The following is a 24,533-nucleotide window of genomic DNA, read 5'->3' on the forward strand; positions in this document are numbered from 1 at the left end:
TAGCTCAGCTAATAGCCAGGAGCATTAACCGACTCCTGCACCCAGCTCCTTCACCAAGCTATTTTCACCCTTCTGAAGAGGACCGTTTCTTCCTGTGTGCCACATGTGAAAAGGAATATAACCCAGCCTGATTTTCCTCAAACAGTTTCCAAGGACAAGCGTGTAAATGTTTAAGTTCACTCTTTAAATGTGCATGACAAAAGCTGGCAGATTTGTACTACATTAGAGGAAAAAGAGAAAGCTGTGACCTCTCATGACCAAAGTGAAGGTAATTCTTGAAAGCACAGCAAAAGCCATCAAAAGCAACCAAAAAAAATCAAACCTAATCAAAGAGAGAAATATCATTTATCAAAGTTTTTTCGATGAACACTGAAGGTCACTGCATGGAAAAGCAAGAAGATAGACAGAGATGCGCGATTAATGTGATTATACTGAACTCAAAAAGGTTGGGGAGTTTACATCTAAATGTCAGTGACATTTACATTTATGAAAGCCCCGCACCAGTGATAAACACCTGTTCACCAAAAGCTCAGTCGACTCAAAGTTTTGGTGAGGAGAATCGGTTTAACCAACACCGAGAGCTGGCCTGAAAGGACGTATCACAACATAATCACGACGAACAGCTCTAGGGTGTTTCTTAATGCAGCTGTTATTCTGATTAATTTACCAAAGGCACAGATGAAGTGGAATATAAAAAAAAAAAAAAAAGAATGTAGTGATTAATCACGACCATCACATTTTAAACAGCTCTGTCACAAACACAGTGTGCGAAAACGAAGTTGTTGCCCTGGAAGTTCACGACAGCGTGCGAGCGCGCGAGGCTGAGGGCAGGTAACGAGCCTCCCGACTCTGTGGTAAAATATAAATGAATTATGTCCCGCATCACATCGAGGTTCGCTTTTGTTTCACTTAAGTGATTAATAAGGCTGGATTCAATTAGATACGCTTACTTTTATATGCACCAGTATCATCGCCACTGCCAACAGACTCAGTTTGTTTAGGCTGTTTATATGATTGCATAAACTGACAATTTCCCGCAATAATCCTGTTTACATGACTACACAGAGCCGAGCTGTTTATTTTTGTTCTTAAATGATAAACTGTCTGCTCGCCCCTATCAAATTTAATCAAAACTATTACAATTACAACACTGCTGTATAAAATTATACTGCAATTCATTTTTTGGGGGGTGGAAGCGAAGGGGGATAATTAGAAGCGCAATGCTATTTTTTCTTTTTTTTCTCTTCGTCAGACTAGTTGAAAGGATGGCGATGACTCACGCAGCTGTTGCCCCTCATAACCCAGGGTTTTTGGATTTGGATATAGAGGCAGGACTGCTGGGAAAACAGTTCACAGAGACGGGAGAAAAAGATCTTTTAAAGTGGCTTAGTGTTATACTGAGTTCCTTAGGATGTCCCCAGCTCTAAAAAACCAATCATTTGTAATGCTCGCAAAATAACGGTCCGTGTGCATGGGCGGCATTTTTGGATTGCTTTTTTTTTCCTCCCGGAAGCACCCATGACCTCATTTTCAGCCCTTACTGTTGCTAGGTTACAAAGTACTTCATCCTAAACCATCTTCTTTAAAATTTTCTCCTCCACCATCATTTACTGATTTAATACCATTAAGTTTCATGTGTAACTGGAGTCAATCCTTTGGGTCCAGTGGGTTGCGGGTTGGGGCCTGCATGGCTCGGGCTTGTTCTGGCACTTTCTAAAGAATGGGATCTGGAGAATTCAGAGGTGAGTAAACGTTTTGGACTGCATCCCATCCATTATTTTACCAGGGGGGAGGCCAGTGCTGTTGAGTGGTGCCATTGTGCATTGGGGGTAGGCAGAGTGTGCAGCAATGTTTAGGTGGGTAAGTAACGTTCATAGGAAACCCAGGGCCCAAGGTTTTCCAGCAAATCTCTGCATTGTAATAGGATAATCAATGTTATCCATTTTAGTAGTTTTACACAAATCATATTTTAAGATTTGGACACACTAATCTAAAAAACTGTCATCATATCAAAGTTTTTAAATTGCAAAAATGATAAACTGATGGGATGAAAGAGCTCCAAGAAGCTCTCAAATTCAGCATCAAAGGATGTTGTTTTTATCTTGGGGGAGAGAGATGAAGAATACCCAGCAAAGTTATTAAAGGTCAGTTAAAGTTGCATGCCCTCACTATGTTGGAGGAAAAATAAACGGATCCAGCTCTTTAGGGCAAAACGAAGAGATGGAGCTGTAGACATCAAATGTGTTGGCTACTCCCAACTGCCAATTAAAAAAAAAGGAATACCAAAAAGAGAAAAAAAAGTGATAAAAAAAATGGTGGAGCGCAGCGAGGAGCAAACATCAGATAGGGGGAAGGAAAAAGCCGAGTCGGCTCCCTCCACTCTGACTAAGCACCTGCTCCTGCCTGAATTAGCCCTTTCTTTACTGTTTGGACTCGTCCAAATGAAACTCACTCCCCTCATGACAAATGGACCAAAGCCTCCCACTTCCACTTTTTTTAACACATTATAAAACCCCATGTTTAGTGAGGCACCACTGTGACAGCTATTAATCTGATAGAACCCAGCTCCCACTTCCAGGCTTCCTGTGGGGCAAAGAATAATAAAAAAAGAAAAACATTGCTGAAAACTTCCAAAGTTCTGGATTCTCCTGGCAAAGCTTGTAGGGGCATAAAGTCTATGGGGTATTCATCTTGGAATCCAAAAGCGGACACGGTTACGGTAGATTCAAACCACTGGCTTGGTCGTGTCAATCCGCTCTTTTATCTCCATCTCCTGAGAGTTACCAATTTTCTCCGTGTAGGGAGATACTCTTAAACATTTTTTTTCCCCCCACGCAGGCTTCCTTTTCCATCTAATCACCACAGAGTCTTGTATCGCCACGTCTGGGAGACCCGGGCTTACTCAAAAGGCCGCCAGCTTGAAATTTATTGCAACTAATTGGCCAAAATTGAATGCGGCAGGTTCTTATCAAAGACGATTGGAGTGGGGTTCGGAGGCAGGAAGGCTGAAAAATGAGACAGGATAATGAATGTCAGGTGATGTCATCCAATGCGGGAAAAGAATAGAAAGTGGAAGAAATAAAGCTCTTTGATTTAAAAACTCTCCATGAAAAGAGGGTTACGCCGGGGCAGGCGGCAAACAAGCACAGATGGAAAGGCGGTTTGAATTCCTGCAGTAATCCAAAGAAGTTCTGAATGCGTTTACTGCGTCGCATGTTTGGTTTACAGTAAAATGGAATCTTTATCTTCCCTTTCTGTCAGAGCTTTTATTAATACCCTTTTTGCATATTAACGCCGGCTGCAAAGAAAGAAAAAAACACCTCCCACCATTCTCTATTTGTTCACGCTATTACAACAGGCAGTTGTCTCCCGCTGTGCTCATCGGTCATGTTTTTGTTCTGTAATTGTCAGGTGCTCAACACATAATTGTATCATGGAAAAAACAGCCTCCAACCAAGAGTAAGCAAGACAAACCAATGACTCCTGCATAAACAGAGAAAAGCTGGCGGAGAACACTTGTAGTTGAGAAGGAACAATGCCAAATATCGCCTCGATGCAATCTAATAAAATATATATAAACCTATTTCTTAGCCCGTTGGGAATCAGATCAATAAAGGTAGTGGATCTATATATGTATATACATATAACAAAGTGCTAGAGTGCTTCTTTCTTATTGAATCTGCCTGATTGAACTTAGCAAGCGAGGAACACCTGGGTGATATTCTGACATTAATGCAAATGTAAATGTATTAAGTCATCTGACAGCTCTTTGTTTCGGGAGTTAAATGTTTATGCAAACCCTGATTTTAAACAACACGGGCCACTTGTGGTACGGCTTTAAAGTCGTGCCTGAACAATGACTGCATTACGCTCACATCTGCTCGGCATTATAATCGCTCTCGATGCCAGCAGCAGCTGTCTGTTATATTAAAGCTTCATAAATACTTAAAGCTACTTGTGCCGTGTAATTTTGCTTGCTTTTCTGCTTTCTTTGAGCGTTGCACTTTGATCAGAGATATCTTCACTCTCTAGTTTTTGGCCGGGGGCCAAAATCACCCAATCTTACATTTCTTATAATGCAACTTGATTTAATCTTTCATCAGCTCATTCTGAAAGCTTACATCTGCAGTTTGTCATGCAGGGTTTTCTGATAAAAATGTTAGGCTCGGTCCAGGCTCAGATCATGATCATCACATCGAGAGTTATGGAAGACACTGTAAAGCTGTTTCACAGGGAGAGCTGTACATAAACAGCATGGACTGGGTGAAATTTAATACTGACATCATGCTGGGTTTTTTCCTACTTTTGTTTTTTGTACTTTCAGGGATGTAAGTATAAGGAGACATTTACTGTAAATAGATGTAGACAGCCAGAAAACTTGACCTGTTGATATACAGTACAGTACAAAAGTCATGTATTAACGCTTACTTTGATTTATTTTGTTACGATAATGGAAATTAGTTACCTAGACTTATTAAAATACATGCAAAAATACATGGAAATACAGTATATGAGGAGAAACAGAATTTGGACCATTGTAACAAGCTTCAAAGTCAATATTTAGTTTGACGACCTTGATTCTTTACCAGAGAATGAAACCTATTAGTCGAGCTTTCTTGTCATTTCTTAAAGTAATATTTCTCCAGACTTCTTGAAGGATATTCAAAGCTCTTTTTTCCAATGCTGGCTGTCCTTTGTTCTGTTCTCTATCGCGATGATCCCACACTGCTTCAGTAATGTTGAGGTTCAGGCTCTGGCGAGTATTTCAGTGTATGTTTTTCTATCCAGGTACACTTTTACTGCATTGGCAGTGTGTTTAGGATCATTGTCATACTGAAAAATAAAGCCACAGCCAATCAGACACCTCCCAGATTGTACTGGACTGTGGCTCAAAATCAGATGGTACTTTTCTGTGTTCATAATGCCATCAGTTTTAAAATGGATCCCCAGTCCCACTGGCTGAAATCCAACCCCAAACCATGACACAGCTTCACCCATGTTTTTCAAATGACTGTAGTCACTCACTTTTCCTACCTCTCTCCTGACCTCAATTGCTCCATAAGACTGGTTGCCACTAATTTAAAGTCCAGTCTTTGTGTAAATTGGCATACTTCAGGTATTTGGCTTGTTGACAGCCACCCTTTTCACTGAGACCATTTCTGTTGAGGCTTCGACGAACAGGAGACGGATCAACCGAAAGGCCAGATGCATCTCGCAGGTCCTGTGTTAGCTCTTTGCTGGATTGTTTTTTTCCCATTTCGTAAAGACATTATTTCCACTGTTCATCTGCTACAGGTACGTCTCTTCAGTTTTTTCAGCAATCTTCAGCAAGAGGCTCCACACCATGGACAAGCCAAGTTTTCAAGTTAATAGCAGCCAATGTTCAAAGAAAAACGTTGAAAGATCTTCAGAAAGCCTGGAGAACTCTGCTTAAGACCAGTTTAAAAAATTACAACAAGCCCAGCTCCTGAGGGCTGGCTCAATACTTTTGCACAACACTCGGTTTCTAATTATTTCCTTTTTGACAAACAGCTGTGATGATCAAAGATTTGAAGCACATAAGGATAAAATCAAAAACAATGCCAAGGGTTATAAGGCAGATACTGCAGTCGCCACCCTCTTTGCTGAGGGGATATCAGCACAGATGTGCTTGTTTTTTAAGCTATTAGGAATTACAGGTGCTAGGTCTGTGTTTTGTAAATATCACAACCAGTTAGCCTGAATAACTAATCCTCGTTTGGTCAGTGAAGAATACTGGTTCTTTAATCTGACGTTGAGCTAAATCAGTTAACAGGAACTGTTACTTTAAAGCCTTATGAAGGAAAAAAAGGCGTCAGCGTGTTTCTTCTCAGCGTTTGCACTTTGAGTCCCACGCACGGCCCATTTGCCAAAGACTACGTGTTTTCTTCCAATAAATCATACGTCCCTAATATCCTCCGGAAGCCGATTCTTCAGTTAATCCCACTCTCCTTCTCAAACAAATATCTCATTCAAATCCTCCAACGCTGAAATAAGGTCACAGGAGAAGGATAATGAGAACTGCTACGTATGGGGAAGATCATCGCCAAAGGCGAGAGGATCCTCCCATCTGCTTTTCGCTCCTTATCCCTTAATCACACTTGTCCCTCGGTCAGCACGAGGTTCCATCCGTCATTTGTCTCACGCATTCCCATCCAAGTGCGCTGGGATTGTTTGTTTTCCTCGTGCACGTCATTAACATGAAGTTTGTCAAATGTCAGCTGTCATGCGGCCGGCGGGGTGAAATCACAGGTTGTGTTAATTTAGTTTTGCTGTTCCTCGCGGGACTTATCACGCTGTGACATCCATTAACCTTCATCGTTAGTGTCATCTGCACCAAACACAACACGCTCCATGTCAAAAATACATTTTGTTCTTCTATTTTTTGTTCTGTAAAATGACAAGTGTGACGGCGCAGCGGTGCGAAGGATCCCAGGGAGGCTACAGAAAAGAAATAAAGTGCATATGGAAGAAAAAAGACCAAAAACAGATCAGAACATGTAGGTGTTTAGATGTGTATGTGTTGAAAGGGGGGGAGTTGCTCCATCCTGACCTGCTTTTCTCCTTCAGGGGTCGTACACAAGCCTGCCACAATGCTATCAGCTGTCCCTTAAGGTGGCTGCTGAGGTCTACTGAGATATAAGGTGATATATAGCTTTGATATAGCCTGTAATTACTTGCCGTGAAGGCCACACCGCCTTCGGGAAAAGAAAAGGGGAACACACAAAAAAAAAGGGTGGAGAGAGAGACAGAGAGACAGAGACACTGGGGCTCTGATGAGAAAAGGGTCAGTCTTGTTTGATAGCACAAGTGGCCAGCCTCTCCAGCGATTTCACACAGGGAAGTGGCACTAGATGTATACACGTGTTTGAAAGAGGGCAGATTCAACAGATACCTCAGCTGCAGAGAATCGCCTGTGAAAGTGTCCCACGGGGGAATGGCGATGATTGCAAAAAAAAAAAAATCACAGCGGCGTGTGTGCACACACTATGCAAATGGTGTCAAATTGTGCTAAATTAAAGCTCGGTACCATGTTTCAATTACAGTATCATTAGCCTCCATCTAGCTTTCAGCACAGCACCACCTATAAGTGACATGTTTATCCAGAGGCTATGGATTCTGCACATCCGCAGTGTTCAAAGCACAAAAGGGGGGGAATAGCTAATGAAAGAGACCCATTCATTTCACCCTGTCACAGGATGGTGCGAGACAACCTTCATTTCAAGATGCATTACAGCGCTCGCGAGCTCAGTGACGCGCTATCACTCACATACAGAGTGCTATTAGCTCTCGCTTAAAAGACTGTAATGGAACCAAACACCTTACCAAAGTAGCTCTTTTATATGGCTTTATAAGTGGGCTAAACTGAAGCAGGTAGAGTTTGGGTTTGATAGCTGAATAACAATGGGGCTCTTCTTAGTGGTTGGTGAGGCAGGTGGAGGAGGGCTGAGCTGGCTAAATGTGTGTTGACAGCGCAAGCGAGCCAGTGACATGGCTGCACTTTTACCAGCGATGGACGCAAGCCTGGCACACAGACTAAGCCTGCAGCAGCGTGGCTCATCTTCAGACGCTATGTGAATGCTAACAACAGGGCTCGGCGGTCACCACGACTTAACTGGTGCCAGCAGGAGAGGCAGGTGGTACACAGGCCATAGTGGGATAAAAAGAGTGCCGAGTACCACAAGAGGAAAATAGCATGAGACCATTCACGAGTATGCCAATTAGTTTTTAATCAGATTAAGGTGACTGTGTTACTAAAACCACTTCTTCAAGTTAAATTGAGAGATTAGAAAGATTAGTCAACGTTTTTTCCCCTTAGTCAGCCGCCTACACTTGTTTCAACAGTCCGCAGTTTTAACAGCCACAACATAAAACTATCATTCATCAGCATTTTATGCATGCAGGAAATTTAATCAAACTTCAGGAAAGAAAATAAACTCTGATCACCTAGTTTCTCTAGTATCTTTCCATTGACTGTATGTTTTTCTATCCAGGTATGCTTTTACTGCACTGGCAGTGTGTTTGGAATCGTCGTCATACTGGAAAACCAAGCCACTGCCGATCAGTCACACTCCAGATGAAACATCAAAAATCTGACAATATTTTTCTGCGTTCATAACTCAATTCTAATTTTGACATGATTCCAAAATGCAAAACTTTCCAAAAAATGTCCAATGAATTCTGCAGTCCATAAGACCTGTTGCCATTGATTTTCAGTAATTTGGCATACCTTAGCTTTTTCCCCCCCCCACCGTTTCCCTTCCTTCCCTTCCTTAAGCTTCTTGACAGCCACCGTTCCTCTGAGACCATTGCAGTTAAAAGGACTGCACTGAAATGAGCTAATGTTCAAAGGGAAACTTTGAAAGGCCTGCAGAACTATTGCTCAGGTCTTGGAAGCAAAGTATAAAGAATTTAGACTTTTGCACAGTACTGTACATCAAGATTTATTTTTTTTAGGAAGTGTCCCTGTGCTCGTTTCTAGGTCTATATTTTTATTCTTGGACTCTACTACTCTTTCACCTTTTATTAAAGCCCATTCCAATTTTTCAAACAGAAGGTTTGGAAAACAAATAGGAGGGAACGCTGTGTTTGTGATGACCATTTCATGGGTATCGCCTCCCTTTGACATTTTAGTTCCAAAAGTAGGGAAAACTATCTAAGACAGATCATTTAGAGAAGTTTTTGCTTCACAGGTTCCTGACATTGGTCTTATTATTTGCAACTTTGGCCATGTTTCCTATGAGCGTCCAGGACTTTAACAGTATATACATGATAATAAAAGAAAAAGCCAATATGTCTCCTTTCACCATTTGCTCAAAGCATTTGAGGAAGTTTTATATACTCTAAAAATGGAACAAAGACTTTGATTTACTGACAGATGGTGGTCATTTCTACACAGAACAAACTCAAGTCAGCTCTAAGTGAGTCAGAGTAAGCTTCACAGTTGGTCTTGTCAGCACCAAGCTGTGAGTGTTGATCCCCGCTGTTCTTGAGGACCACAACTGCAGCTTTAGGGAATACCATTTATATTAAACACTGTCCATATTTGCAAGATGCCTTATAGATTGCATCACTCTGGCTGAAGTCTAAACAGTGTCTGCCATACTTCAGAATGAGAACGCATCTGTGGGGTTTTGAATAATTAGCAGAAAGGTTACGCAGGAAGTCAGATATTCGTTAGTTTATCTGTTGGAGTTTAACCAATAACCTATTTTACTGACTGTAGGGCTGTTTTTGACAGGCCTGTTGCACATGTTTGCTTCGCTCGTGTACTATAACACAGACCTGTATGTTATTTTATTATGTTATTCTTTTTGATGCTTATATTTCGTCTTCTTTTTCTTTGCAAGCTACATATTCATGGTATCAGACAATAAGCCAATAACCAGCCACAGGCACTAATAGTGTCATTGTTTGCCAAACATATATTTAAAAGACATGCATGACATACTTAATCGAATCCAGAAACAACAACGTACGTGTAACGTACACGAAATATCTGTATAAGCGTATCCGTAACGTATACGTTATGTAGCTGTTTGAGATCAGCTGCCAAACACAATATATATAATTTAAGGACTTGAGTGTTTTAAAAATTATTCCCAAAAGTTCTACAGATGTGTATGTTGTAAATTTCATTCAGATTGATTAAGTTATCTAGGAGGAGTTGGCGAACAGACGTACACTACGATTAGAGTAAGACACTTTCAGCACTACTAGTCAGTTATTACGTTAAAAGAAGTGCCGTTGAACACAAATGTTTCATTCGTGGTTCTTTAAAAAGAATATATATTTAATCCAGCCAAGTTCTGTATTATGTGTGTTTTTGTAGCCTAACAAATTAGCTCGGTAATCAAATACCTCATGAAAGCCACAATCAGGGGGAAATCAGGTTACTGGAAACCATGTAAATGCTCTAATCAGACTATTACCTTGTTTGGATTGTTTCCAGTGATTAGGCTATGGACAGAGACAGGAAAGTATGAGGTGAAGAAGGAACGTCTTTTAGTTAGTCAACTAAAAAATAAAAAGACATGAATATCCATAATCTCCCTGTCCTGGCTTTGGCCTTATCTTTGTCTGTTCTAACTGCTTGTTTCTCTTTCAGGCTCATTTTCCTTTTTAACCCCAATGAGCTTAGACGCAGGTGCCTAGCAACGCCTGTGACAGCTTGACAGTGAAATAGTCGGAGGTGGCCATTCATTTGTTGTGCTAACCCCCGCATGCTAATGCCTAGCTGTGTCACTAAAGCCACGACCACATCCCTTCTTTGCCACCCTCCCTCCCAGTTCCAATTCATGCTACCCACACCTTTCATCCACTCAGCAGCTTCCTCTCCCAAGACAAAGTGCCCTGGCTCTGAATCAGGTTGTAGTTCCCTTTAAGCATCATTGAGACACCCCCGGTAGAAATGAGATGCTAAAAAGACACACTTGTCCCTGCTACTTTATGCTAGTTTTGTGTTCTTGACAGTTGCAGGACCCGTTGATTCATTCCTGCAGGGATTTTCGTCTGAGTGGGCGGCTCGGAGAACAAAGGAGCTACAGGGTGCATCAATTATCTGACAACATGTTTCAAACTACCTCGTTTTAGCATCGGCTGCTTTTCACACAGCTGATTATCTGAACTCTGTGTTACCAAACTAAAAAGCAAAGAGCAATAGTTTGATAAAGCCCAAACGTCCATTAGTATTCTCAAGGGGCCGTGACCAATCTGGAACTAAAGCTCTGGTAGAGGTGAACATACATTCAGCTTTGGAAATAAAATGAGGCAGACAAAGTCAATGCAGAGCAGCAATTTAGATAAAGTCCATCGCTTCTGAGTGCTCAAGGGTGTTTTGACCTCAAAGGCAAGGGAAACCATGCTTAGAATGATAGCAGATAGGAGTTTTTATTCTGCTCTTAAGTGCTGCAGTAAGTCAACAACACACCAAAGACTGACTATATGTATATTCACTCGGCACTCTCCCTGAGCTCCCCGTTCACTGCTTTCATACAACTTGCTTCAAACACTGAAAACTTGTTTATATATTATCTTAATGTTAGCAATCTATTACACGCAAAAAGCCGAAGTACAGTAAGAGCATCCTCGCTCTCTGGCCTGACAAATAGGCCTCCATGTCCCGGTTTCTGCACAACAGGCTCATAACTCTGAAAACAAAGCTCACTTCTGGCAGTGAAACTCATCACACATGTTTCTTCTGCTTTAACAAATAACCTGTTCATATTATTTGTAATGATCATTGATTTGTGTCAGTTTAAATTTATGGCTGGCACAGATTAGCAGCCAGGTATGGTGAGGTTTGTGGTTAATGCTGCTTGTGGCTCACTCGTTTTCTCAGTCAAATTAATCCATAACAGAGAAAAGTGTATGCACTATACCCTACCCTAATAATCTGCTCTGCATTCATTTTGTGGCTTTGTTAACTTGGAGCTCTGTTTTATACTTTTAACAAATCTCAAGGGCTGGTCCCAAACCAGACCCAAATAGTATTGAAATAAAGTGTGTACATTCTTGGGAGTAAGTAAAATATATTAAAAAAGCTACTCTTTTAAGAAAACATGTTTCAAAAAGAAGACATTTTAAATTTTTTATTAAATATCAGCAATCCTCAGGTGTGAATTAAAGTATTTCTCATTAACACAAGACTGGTTGATTATGTTTTCAAGATATGGCAATTATTTAAGAGCAAAAAGCAATTTGTTTCCTCTGAGCATGCCTGTGTGTGAACACGTACATATTCATGCATGCAAATAGTCTCAAGCTAGTCTTCTGAATGGGAGCCCAAACAACCTATCATTATTATTATTATCATCATCTGCTGTGGTCAACAATACACCTTTAAAATGAGTGCATATAAAAAGACCTTGCATCGTGGCCCTGGATTTCTTTTAGCGATGCTGCATAAAAGAAAGAAAATAGACTGGGAATGTGTTTTAAATTCTCTTTTTCATCCAAGGATAGAAAAAAACATAACTATACTGCATCTATTATGCATATTTTTCAATCGTCATTATGACCCTTTTCCACCACAATTCTTGGAAACGGTGGAGGAGGGTTTTTGGATCTTGTAATTTCGTTCTAAAGCTAAGTATGTACAGTTTTGACTACTTCCTGTTTAGTAGACTTTGGAGAACACACTGCACGGTTAAGTTTGTAACCCACAATGAAGTGAAAGCTAGCAAAGTAGGCTAATAAGCTTTCAGTGGGAAGGCGGTTTTAGGTTATTTATATCAGCTCTAGGGTTGCCAACTCCCTGAAAAATAAATAAGGGACACCTCGTGGCCAGGGCCGGGCGACCCAGTTGTCTTCACCCTTCCCAGTTGGGTGAATTTTCTAGCTCTTTTTTTGTGTGTGAAATTATTTTTTTAACCATTTGACTTGAAGTTGATTTAAGCAGATGCATATTCTATTCTTTGTGATATGAACACATGTGAAACAAATGATCATTTAGCCATTTATTTTTAGCTCAAAATGACAACATTAACACAGTAAAACAGGTCTCTTTCTTAAACAGAAGCCTGTCATGCTTAACTTTTGAGAATATAAGTAAATCTTTCTTTAAAAGAACTCTGTCCTGCTTAACTTAAAATAATAGAAAACAATAGAAAGAAAAACATTCTTGTAACAGTGCACATTTAGTGCATTTAGTACAATTGGCTTCAGTTGAGGTATTATTTCAGCTTTTCTAATCAGCTGCTCCTGTTTGTAAACCCACTTGCTCCCATGATTACGCATCATAACTCATCATCATTATTCATCTATGTATTACTTTTATGTATTAGTCATCAATTTGTTGTAATCATCTATCCTTGCAGTCGTTTATTACACAAAATAAATTATATTATCACACTTCTGGCCACATAGCGCTGATATTCACTGCACATGCCCATATTAACTTTTTCCAGCCAGGTGTTTTCCTTTTCCCATTCTTCCCTTTCTCTGAGGGGAACAAATATTGCTGCTCTAATGCTGGGCTTACACTGTGCGGTTTTTGGCCCATTTTGAGCCGATTTTTGAGTGATCGGACCGATTTTGGCCTTCATCGTGCGTCGTGTAGTATACGTGGGGTAAAGAGAAGTGATTAACACCTCACGACCAGCTCCCGATCATCAATCGCTCGTGAGGGTCTCACCACAGGCGCTCACACTGCTCACGCGCAAACACGTAAACGTCGGTGAAAAAGACGGAGCAGCACGGCAGTGCAGCGTGTGATCTGGACACAAGCGATGGAGGCACAACTTGTAGAACTTTGGCAAGCTCATCCGAGCCTTTTCGATGTGGCATCACAAAATGATCACGACCACAACAACCGTGAAAATAGTTGGATTTACACTGCTGCTCAATCACAGCTGCCTGATCAATGTTTTTCATTAGCAATTTAGCAAAGTTGATGGTGGTGTGTCTGTGTGAGTGAAAGACAGAGAGAGCAAGCGACAGATTTTCTGTTATAACCTTCATTTTATGGACGCACAGTGTGAGCACTCAGGTCGCATCAGAGCATCGGGCCGTATAGTGTGAGACCTGCATCGTGACCTACCAACTTTTAACCCCTGCGAGTCAATCGTGCAGTTTGAGCAGGAGCTGAATAACGTGACTGAAAAAATCGCACAGTGTCTGCCCAGCTTTAGGTGTACTGTCGTCCGAGACTTGCACCGCAGTGTCGGCGTTTATTTCCCTGCTGGCCATGCTTCTTGTTGTGGTCATCTGTTGTCTTCCGGTATTTTCTCCGCAAGCGACCTTTCCTCGACCAATGAGATGAGCGGTAATCTGAATTGTCATACTCGAATTGTCATAAGTGTGCTGTCAGCTCATTGGTCACAAAGCAGGAGAGGGGCTGGGAATTATGTTTTCAAACAAAGCGTTAATTCCATTAAAAGTTATAGACTACTTTTGATTCTCACTGTATTACGGGACAAAGTGCGTCCCTTATTAGCTCAATACGGGACGTGTACTTTTGTTTCGAAATACGGGACGATTCCGTATTTTAAGGGACGGTTGGCAACCCTAATCAGCTCCCATGTAGCTGTAGCTACATGTAGCTGTAGCTTCCATAGACTGTATATAAAATATGGATGTAGCCTCCAAATTATCTATGATTTTGTCTTCTAGCATAATGAATACTCAGCGTTAGATTTATGACCATTGCTATAAAAGTTTCTGTGGACAGATGTGACCACTTTTAGACGGAAAAAAGCTAAGTAGAGTTAGCCTGCTAGCTAAGCTAATGCTACCACTTAGCTAACACTAACAGTTAGCTTTGCTAGCAAGCTGCATCCATACACTCTATAGATTAATTACATAGACACTAATAGGATCTAATTAGTGTTAAGAAACAAATAAGATGCTAGATTTTCACTCAGCAAATGTGACTTCTTAGACTTCCCACTTTATTTGTCACATAACAGCATTTAAAATGGTTGGTTCTCCAAACAGAACCAACACCCATGAAGAAAAGTAGTCCAGTTACTTGGCTCTCCTGACCTAAAAACTAACAGGCAGAACCATCTATAGCCACCTGTGTTTGCATTTACCTGTCAGCCCTTAATGTACATTTTAAGCCTCATAGAAAATAAAATGCAGCTATGAAAGGGAAAATTAGCTACAACCATTTTCATCCTGAACTGTAAACATGTTCGTTTGTACAGCAGGAACCTTTAACACAGGTGTCTACGGGGAAGTACTCAAGTTTTTTTTACTTCATCACTTTTTAACCTGGTTAAGTCCTCAGTGTGAAATTAAGTTTCATAGCAAAGCTGATTGCTATAATTCAGCTTGAACTCTTAAATATTAATTATATAGCCGATTAAGAATATTTACTACAATTCAGACAAATTTATGTCCGTACCTTTGAGACATGATCTTGTATGCATCTGGAAGGTAACACCGTGTGTTCTCCATCTGTGCTGGGTCTGCGTCGCAGATCTTATCATCAGTGCGGCCGTAGTTGGCGCTTTCGATCAGGATGACGTCAGTGCCCGGGCACCGTAGCTCAATGGGGTAGCTCTCGCACGACAGCTCCCTCCTCACCACCGCCATGGGGATGGGTGCTCGACTGAAGGCTGAAAGAATACAAAATAAATAAATAAATCAGTGTGTGAGAATTTCCGTTTTCTTCTTACCGGTGAAAATATTTCTACAAATAAGTGTTAAAGCAACTTCATACTGCAGTTGTGGTTAGCTCAGACCTGCATTTTTTTAAAAAAGTGTATACTACTGCAGGAAAATACAATCAAAAGGTCTGACACAGAGGCATAGGTGAAGAGGTTAGCCACCCTTTTCTAGAGAGTGTGGGTGGTTAGGACGCTGCTTGTTTGGAGTGGGAGGATGAGCGCTAACACAGGGGCCCCGGAGAGGCCAGGAGCTGTCGAAAGAGAGAGTCGGAGATACTACACAGATCAAACATAAGGAAATGGACACGGTGTTTGCTTTTGGCTGTGAGAAAATAAACATTCATTACATGGGCACTCAACTGAGAAATTAGAGACAGGCAGAAACACAAAGGCAAAGGATCCACAGCAGAGTGTGGCCCAAGTAAATTGTTGAAATTTCCCTCTAGACTAAAATCTATAAATCATAAGAAGCGCCAGATTCTTTGTTTTTTAAGGTGAAACAATGCCTTTCAGTTAGACAACACAAAGGCGAGAGGCAGGAGGTCAAAAGGTGGCCCTGTGCCTCAAGCCAAAAATGGGAGTCAAATTGGCAAAAATACGCTGTTTACTGCAGAGCCAAAATGGCCGGGAGACCCCAGTGAGGCTGAGAGGCGGCCGTCCAAAGGTTGCCATTTTTTCCCTTTCCTCTGACACGCACGCACATCTGCGGAGACTCACAGTCGCGCACGAACACGGCATGTGCAGAGCAGTCTGGAGAAGTTCTGTGTTTACAGCGAGAATAAAAAATGAGCGAGAAGCGTAAACATTGGCCTGAGTGACTGCAGGAGGACTGTGGCAGTTACGGATTTCTATAAACATCCTTTCAGACGAGTGTCTGAACTGAAAAAGCCAGCGCTGGATGACATGGAACACAGACATTCATCAGGGAGGACAGATGGAGAAAAAGAGGCACACGGAGTGAATCCACATGTGAAAACGAGAGTGGGTGATACCACATGTATCTCTAAAACTCCAAACGTGGCCCCAATGTGTCACTCGTGTATGTTTGTGACAGTATGTATACAATAAAGAGCTATGTATGAATGTGAATGGAGAAGAGCGCTATGCGAGTGCAGTCCATTTACCACGAGCTCATTTTGACCTTGGAAACAACAACAGCGACAATAATCTCACCACAAGGTCCTTTTAATCATTCCTCCGCAGCCTTCAATCATATCATAAATACGCCATCAGCAAGTCGAGTGCAACTGCTGCAGATACAAGAAGTCTCCATTTAAAAAGCTCAAATGGGAAAAATTCTTACTTTTAAGGTCACGCAATTGAAAACTCCTGAAAAAAGACAATTAATGAAAGGATCCACATCAGTCACAGTTATTTAAATCCACGATCACAGAGCGTACTTGTCTGTAAAGCACAAACCAGTGTTATTTGCTAATGAAAATCCTAGAATAGGTGATAGCATACAAACCAAGATAACTGAACCTTTTGTCACACATTCAGTTTTAAATATATATTTATGGCATCCATCACCTTGGGTGTGAAGCGGCAAATGCTTAAGTAATAAACAGCTGCGTCTGAGATGTGTGAAGTGTACAATTTTCATCCATCGCTCTCTCGTTTTTCCTCACCCTTTTGCAGCCATCTCATTGTTTGGTTGTGATTCACACAAGAAACAAAGCAAAGCACTAACAATGACGGTTTTCTGACGGAAGTTACATTCAAGTTCGTCCAGCGCTGTGCCGCCGCGCACGGCTCGTTTCTTTCTTTACCAGCTCTTCCCAGTACTGCCGCTTTATTGAAGTCAGACCGGCTTATCATGTTTAATTACATATCTTAAAACAGCTAGGCGCAACAATGTCGAGCTGACACTTCATGTAATCTCAGACGGATTGGTTGATGTTGAGATCAAGGCTCTGTGGGGGCCATACCATCTGTTGCAGAACTCTTTGTTCTCGCGTCTTCCCTATGGTATCGTGCCATCGAATGCAAATATAGGAAATGAACACTGAACACTTTAAAAATAAAAGACATTTTTAAAAGTAATGTAGTTGTGGGTGTTTTTTAGCCAGTGGAATAACTTTGAGTAAATGCCTTTCTTTATAACCTAAATCAAACAGCTTAATACAGAACCCTGCCAGATTTTTGTGGATATAATTGTATTACTGTGCATTACAGTAAATTAGTAGATTTACTTAATTTACTGTATTTTCACAGTGAACTTTCATGGAATCCACATTGTGCAGATACAGTACCGTGCAAAAGTCTTGGGCCACCCCTCATTTCTTTAATTTGCTTCCACAGTAGGGCTGAACGATTATGGAAAATAATCTAATTGCGATTTTTTGCCCCAATATTGCGATTGCGATGCGATATGCGATTATTTTTTAAGGTCTTTGTCTTCTGTATTATTAAACAAAGACAAGCAATACATCATATAGTATGGCCAATACTATATTACATTAATTTTAAACTGTTCTTTCCTGGAAGACAGACCTCTGTTATGATGACATGAGGTGATGCATGAATTGATGACTGACATTTTTATTTAACTTCTTCAATCACAACAGTATATTTGAACATACACAATAGTTTATTTTTAGCTTACAAACATCTGAGCATAAAGTGCTGACAAGGAACCCTGGTGTAAACATTAAAATGAAAGTCAGTACAATGTGCAGATTGCAGAAATATATATAAAAAAAATCAGTGGCTTTACCACACTCAGTTTTTCGACATCTGTGAACTACTAGACAGTCATTCAATTAAAAAATAATATTAAATAAATAAAACTAATAAATAAAAAATACACACATCTTACTGATCTCTGCAGTCAGTAACATTACACATAAAGTGCAAACATAATAGCAATTGTATAAACACACACACAAACACGCCTTTAAAATTTAAAGGCGTGAAATTGGACGGTCTAGTTCTGATTAGCGTCACCGCTGTCTCGGTGGAGTTTAATAAACTCGGTCGTCTGCTTCTTGCTATCTAAAATATAACCAGACACTGGTGTAAATTCTCGACTGTCTCATACTTCTGTTTAATAAGTTTTCTGTTTGACGTTTAGTCAGCTGTGTGAAAACCAAGGAGGAACCCACCCGGGGGATTAATAAAGTTTTATTTTATCTAATCTAATAACTTTAATCTCAGCCAAACCGATTTACTCACGAACAAACAAAACACTGAAAAAAGCCCAACAATAACATTTTTAGGTTGTCTAAGTGACTTATATATTACGTTTAACCCGAGCAGCGAAACTCCGCGGTGATCTGAAAATGATGTGCCGGGAGTTGTGCCGTTCTCGGCCGCATCAGTAACCCTCGAGCTCCCGGCTAGCTGTCGAGCTGGTGGGTAGCAGACGCCTCTGAAAACGTCGAAGCACTTTTGCAAATATGGGATATCTTGATAAACCGAGCAGATATTTGATGTTTACACAACTACTTTCTCGCCTGAAAATATGTTAAAAGTTTATTTTGTGACCCAGAAAGATTAGTATGAGTAATTTTAAAACTTAGTAGCGGCCGCCATTGCTGGAAACTGGAGTTTGGCTGGGCCGCGCTATGAATTCTGGGATATGGTAGTAATTTGGACAGCCTTCGGCACGTCGCTGTGACGTAATCGGTCTACAAATGCGGCCTCAGGAGGATGCAGCCCATGAATTTGGACATGTCCAGAGTATAATCGCAGCCTTTGCGGTTAGAAAATTGCACTTGATCATGTCGCGATATTATCGCAAATGCGATATATCGTTCAGCCCTATTCCACAGACCCAGATTTATTTAAAAGTAGTCTTAAGCAATAGTTCCCCAGGTTTCTTTTTCATTCATTATCAGCCCAGATCTTGACCTATGAATCACTCAAGCATAAAAACACATCTAACTCAAGGCAGGAACCAGTGTTGTGTCTACACACAACTGACAATTTAGCAAAGAATTTTAAATTGTATCTTTAGGCACTTTGTTGCTATCAGCTAGGTTGCAAAAACACATTTGTTCCAATTTATTCAGTTGAGTCTGTGAAAAATGCCAAAGATAACACAGTTTCACAGGAATAAAATTGTAGTTTTGAACCAACAAGGTGATTTTAAAAGAGCTATTAACTGAAAACTTGGAATATCTAAGCATGGATTGTCTTTAAAAAAATAGAAGAAACTGGACTAGAAATGTCCTTAAGCAATAGGGAAAACCCCCCAGAAAAGACCTGACAGAGGACCTGAGAGCTGCATCTGAAAATCAGTGGCAACAGTCATCATCAACATATACAGCGGTCTATACTTATGAAAAGTACAGTCACATTTTGATCCAACATGTAATCCCATCTGGTAAGCATCTGATAGGCTGTATTTTGCAGCATGAGGATGATCACAACCACACTGCCAATGCAGCAAAAGCATGCCTTGGTAGAAAAACACACAATGAATGCTATCAGTCATAGACGAGCATCCCCAGACCTCAATGTTATTGAAGCAGCCTGCGATCGTCTTGATAGAGAACCGAACAAAAAGGCAACCAACATCCAAAGAAGAGCTTTGAATGTCCTTAAAGAAGCACGGAGAACTATTCCCGAAGACTTCTTGAAGAACTTACAAGATATCTTGCCTAAGAGAGTTCAGGCTGACTTAAAGACTAAAGTTGGTCAACCCAAATATCGACTTTCAAGCTTGTTAGAACTGTTCTTTCCAATAAATTGCTGCACCTATTTCCCATTTTCCCAGGGGAATATAAAGAAATGAGGGTCGGCTTGAGACTTTTGCACAGTACTGTGTGTGTCCCATAATAGATCATTATGCCGTATTTATGTAAGGGGACACAATCTCTACCATTAGCAGTTTAAAAAGTCATCCAAGTACCACTTTTTATCTTTCCCTGGAGCTAAACAGAGAAAACACAAAGGCACACGGCGAGGTGAAACAACAAAGTCCCTCATTATTGTGTCATTTCATTTTGTCTCATAAATCATTCAAGCCCCAACACAGTAAAGCACTCTTGCCATTGAAATATCACCGATTGGAATTGTTATATTCAGTGGCGATGAAAGCCATCAATTATCTCCCTCTTAATGGGAATATTTATTCCACCCCCTGAAAAGCACCGCTGTGGATCACACCAAACTTCTTTGAAAGTGACAACAGCAGAGCAAGGGGGATAACACGGGATGAATACGGCAGGTGCACTTAGCTAAATGTCTAAAGTGTAATTGACTTTGATTGAAAAAAATTAATTGTTTATTTATCCTCCTGCTTTTAAGTGTGCATGCTTACTTTGAGAGCTGCCTCAGTTTAAAAAAAAAAAAAGAGGCCCTATTGAATAGTCTGCATTAATCTCGATAAATACGATCTCATTGATTTGCTATGAAATCTTAGAGTCATTCTCTCAAACCTCATCGCAGCGCTAAGCCAAGGGCTCAGTTGATGCCAGCATCCCCCCCGAAAGAAACATTAAAAAAACATCAGAGAGCGGCGAACACAATGCCGTAAATGGGCACCAGCAATCCCCTAATGCAGGCGAGTAAAAGCAGGCCAGTGATGTCTCAGATTACCCAGCTAGTCAACAACTGTAGTGTAATTACATTTGTGCCCGGAGGCGGTGATTGATAGGGCTCATATTCCTCAGGTGCCAGAGCCGTCATCTCGCCCTGCTTGCAAGCATCCCCGTCTACCTGCAGACATCATTGTCAGATCTATTGAAAATCGAAATAGTCTTATTGAAAGTCCATCCTCTACCCTAAGCTCCCATGTTCTATTCACTTCATCTCGCTTTCCCTCTCTTCAACTAATAGAGGTGTATTTATATGCAGTGTGGATCTCTTTTCTCCACTGCAGATTCTCCCTGGATAATTCCTTTGACAAGAGCTCTGCTGAACACACACACACACACATATATATATATATATATATATATATATATATATATATATATATATATATATATATGAAAGAAGTGATTTGGGGTAAGCAAAGCGTAAAGGGCTGGATACTTCCACCGCCTTCATGCGAGCAGTGTTTTTAATCACGATGCTTGCAAATGACATAACTCACAAATGAATATTTCAAAAATTGCAATTACTCGCCAAAAAGGTCAACAGAAAGGTCAGACAGAAAAATGGTCATTTGGAAAATGTCGCACCCCCGCAGAGCTTTTAAAAATCACCCCGAGGGTGGGGGCTTCGGCCTCCTGATTGCGGGTTTGTAAGTGGCAAATGGTGAGACAGCAAGCTAAGAAATCTCGCTGTTAAAAAGCTCATTCTCGGGTCACTGACACTGAGCCCAGACCCCATCGCCTTCCCACCCGAACCGCGAGGCACTGAAGAGCAGACAGAGAACGATGACATTTAAAAGTCAGCACTCGTAACAAAACAGGGGTCCTTCGGGGGCTTGTTTTCCATTTCATCTCCCAAGAAAACATGTCAGGCAGGCGCAATTAAGGTCGACCACCACACACATTTACAATGAACCCCCCCTAACCCCACCAAATGAGCCACCATCAATTGGAAAAACAGATGTCGGGGACATGTGCGGCTCCTAACAAGAGAGTTTTAGATCATTTCGCAGGCTTCAGCTGAAGAGTGCAAGCTCATACGCGGGAGATAATTTCCCAATAAACATGTGCTCTACAATTAGGCAGAATCTGGCAGAGACCCAAATATGTTCCTAGTTTGTTTTTGCTTTTTAAAAAAGGGAGAAAAAGATGTTTAGGCTATGAATATGTAAGAGTTTAACATTTTATTCTTAAAAAGAGGCTCGCTTTCAGCAGCAGACAATTTAAACTGGGCGGGGGGGAGTTTGCATTCAAATGAACTCCTGACTTCATTGAATTAATGTAAGATAGATGGAGGAGAGGGGAGGAGATGGCGAGGGAGCTGATTCAACAGATCAAATGTCTCGTTTTCCACCGAGAATCACTGGATGGGTCCGGCCCCCAGAGCTAGTGATTAATTAGCGCATGAATCTGGATCCTGTTATTTGATTAGACCAATGGGAGCCTGTCACACCGACTTCTTAGTTTGCAAAAAATGACATTTTCTGGTGGGCATGAAGTTGAAGTGGTTGGGGGGGTGGAATAAGTCGCACACACACATACTAGACTGCTTTTCAGTGAATTGCTTGGGAGAAAGGGGGGGGGGGGGGGGGAGGATAGCTTCTTCAATAATGCATGAGGGATTATTTATCTTGAAGTGAGAAACAGTTCAGGCAAATTGTTCTCCCAAATAAATTACGTTTACATATGGCCCAAGGCAGGAGAAATCTCAAAGGCTTTTTTTATGGGGGAGTGCAAAATTATCCAGGAACTGAACTGTCAAAGAACTCCGCAGATGGAGCGCTTAAGAGAACGGCATCAATAAAACATCGTTTTTCTGCTGAGCGTGAAAAATGCGAGGCTCGTGCGCAATCGAGGCGGTCACACAATTTCCGGGACAAAGAAAAAAGTTTTTGAAACTTGAAAAACAACAACAACCCCAAAAAAATGGACTCAATAAGGCGTTTTATCGAAACCTGCAGCCGGGATGACGGATAACACCTCCGTAATGATAAATCCATGAGCCCACCACGGGGATGATCGTGACAAACTTCTCAAATCGACTTGATGGCTTTTGACACTGACCAACGATGCCGCTAAGCACAATTAGCATAACTCATTGTGACAGCACCCAGATATCCATTCACCACGCCAAATGAACGAGCCATTCATTTTGCCTCTGCTCCCGTTCAACAGCGCACGTTTGAGCACATTAATTGGCAACACACCACGAACTTGCAAATTCCAGCAGAGGGGGGGGGAAGACTGATGGTGGGGTTTTGGTTTTTTTTCCTCATTTTCAGTGGAAATTTGTAAACTGTCAGTCAAACTGGCTGTGATTGCCCGGAGCGAAATGAGGTCCTCGGTGTTAACAAATTAGTGCTGAGGGATAGAGATACGGTGAAGATGTAATAAACTACTCCAGCTTATTGGCTCGGCCTCCTCACGTGGTGATGATGTTTTTATGAGAAGCCGCGTGCACCTTCTGTCTGACGCAACCCACGGCGCAGCAATCACTGGAAGTGATTTTCTTCTTTCCTACCGCAACGCAGTATTGACACAGTTCAAGTTAATAACTGTAAGAGTTAATAAATTGGTCACTAGGTGGAGCGAAATCTGCAGAGCTCAGCAGCTTCCCCTTCTCTCTGTGATATACTTCCAGCAGACAGAAGCCTTATGTTTGCACACGCTGGTAACAAATACAAGTGGCTCATCACTCCATAAAGGCTTGATACACATACTCAGAACATAGAGGTGAAGTGTCTTTCCATCCAGCGAGCACTTCCATTTAATTAATCACTACTCCAATTCATTAAGTGCGTAACCATGACAAGAAAAGAATGAGGAAATGGGAAGCAAGTCCCATCGAGGTCTTGCGTTAAAAAACACTTTACTGTGCAAATTACAACATTAGAGTCTGAGGTCAAATCCTCCGCAGCTTGCCCCCGATTCTCTCGCAGCGTTGTACGAACTCTTTGTTTTGTATTGAGATTAACTAGGTTGTTTTGAAAGTCGTCACATGATCAAAACCCCCTTTTCCATGACCACGATCGCTTGAAGTTTCGTAGAACGGTCTGGATGAGTGACGTTAAAAATGAGAGACATTCGCAAAACTAAAAAGGCAAAGAGCTCGTTACTTTGAAGCTGATCTTTATAGAAATACTTTGGATTGCACATAAGAGTGCTGTGTGTCTGCAGCACGCATTATAACTTATTCAACCACCTGAGAAGACACCAGGTAGAGTATAATTAATGCATAAAGGCCAAGAAAAACAATGCAATGGTCGCAAGTGTAAAACATCAACAGCGCATCACTGCATCCATCCAGCTCAAGAAGACGCATTGAAATCACCAACCAGCATCAAAGATATTTAATCAGAAACTGAATCGTTATTAATCATTCGTTATTATTAATCTCTTGCTCTCTCCTACAGTGCGCCTGTTGTCTCATCTCCCTTCCCTTGACTCCAACCGGTCACAGCAGATAGCTGCCCTTCCCTGATCCTGGCTTCTGCTGGAGGTTTCTTCCTGTTAAAAGGGAGTTTTTCTTTCCCACTGTCGCCGAATGTTTGGTCAAAGGGGGTTGTCTCATTGTTGGGGTTTTCTCTGTGTTGTTGTAGGGTCTTTATCTTACAGTATAAAGTGGCTTAAGGTTAGTGTATTTGTGCTTTCACACTGCATAAATAAAACTCAATTGAATCTATTTTTTCAAAAGCGAGAAAACCTGTCCTGTATGCAAACTGTCGCAGAGAAAATAGAGAGTTTTATTCGTATCTACCATCAGGGGCGTAATTTCCAGGGGGGTTAGGGGGGTTATGACCCCCTCAATGATCAGACCTAACTAATATAACCCCCAATAAAATTATGGATTATCTTGCAT

General features: G+C 41.2%; 1 protein-coding gene across 9 annotated transcripts in view; it reads right to left on the reverse strand.

Annotated features, from left to right (window-relative positions):
• Positions 1–24,533, reverse strand: part of LOC146715020 (adhesion G protein-coupled receptor L3) — a 270,499-nt gene that overhangs the window by 153,201 nt on the left and 92,765 nt on the right. For all 9 annotated transcript variants that reach the window (XM_085451382.1, XM_085451387.1, XM_085451384.1 and 6 more), the window contains exon 4: positions 14,867–15,080. In XM_085451382.1, coding sequence (XP_085307508.1) covers positions 14,867–15,080 — 214 coding nt within the window. The remainder of the gene's footprint in view (positions 1–14,866; positions 15,081–24,533) is intronic.

This window comes from Copadichromis virginalis, linkage group LG3 (genome assembly GCF_057382275.1).
Source record: "Copadichromis virginalis isolate Kocher_CV1m ecotype Utaka linkage group LG3, C_Virginalis_male_GT1.1, whole genome shotgun sequence".
NCBI lineage: Eukaryota > Metazoa > Chordata > Actinopteri > Cichliformes > Cichlidae > Copadichromis > Copadichromis virginalis.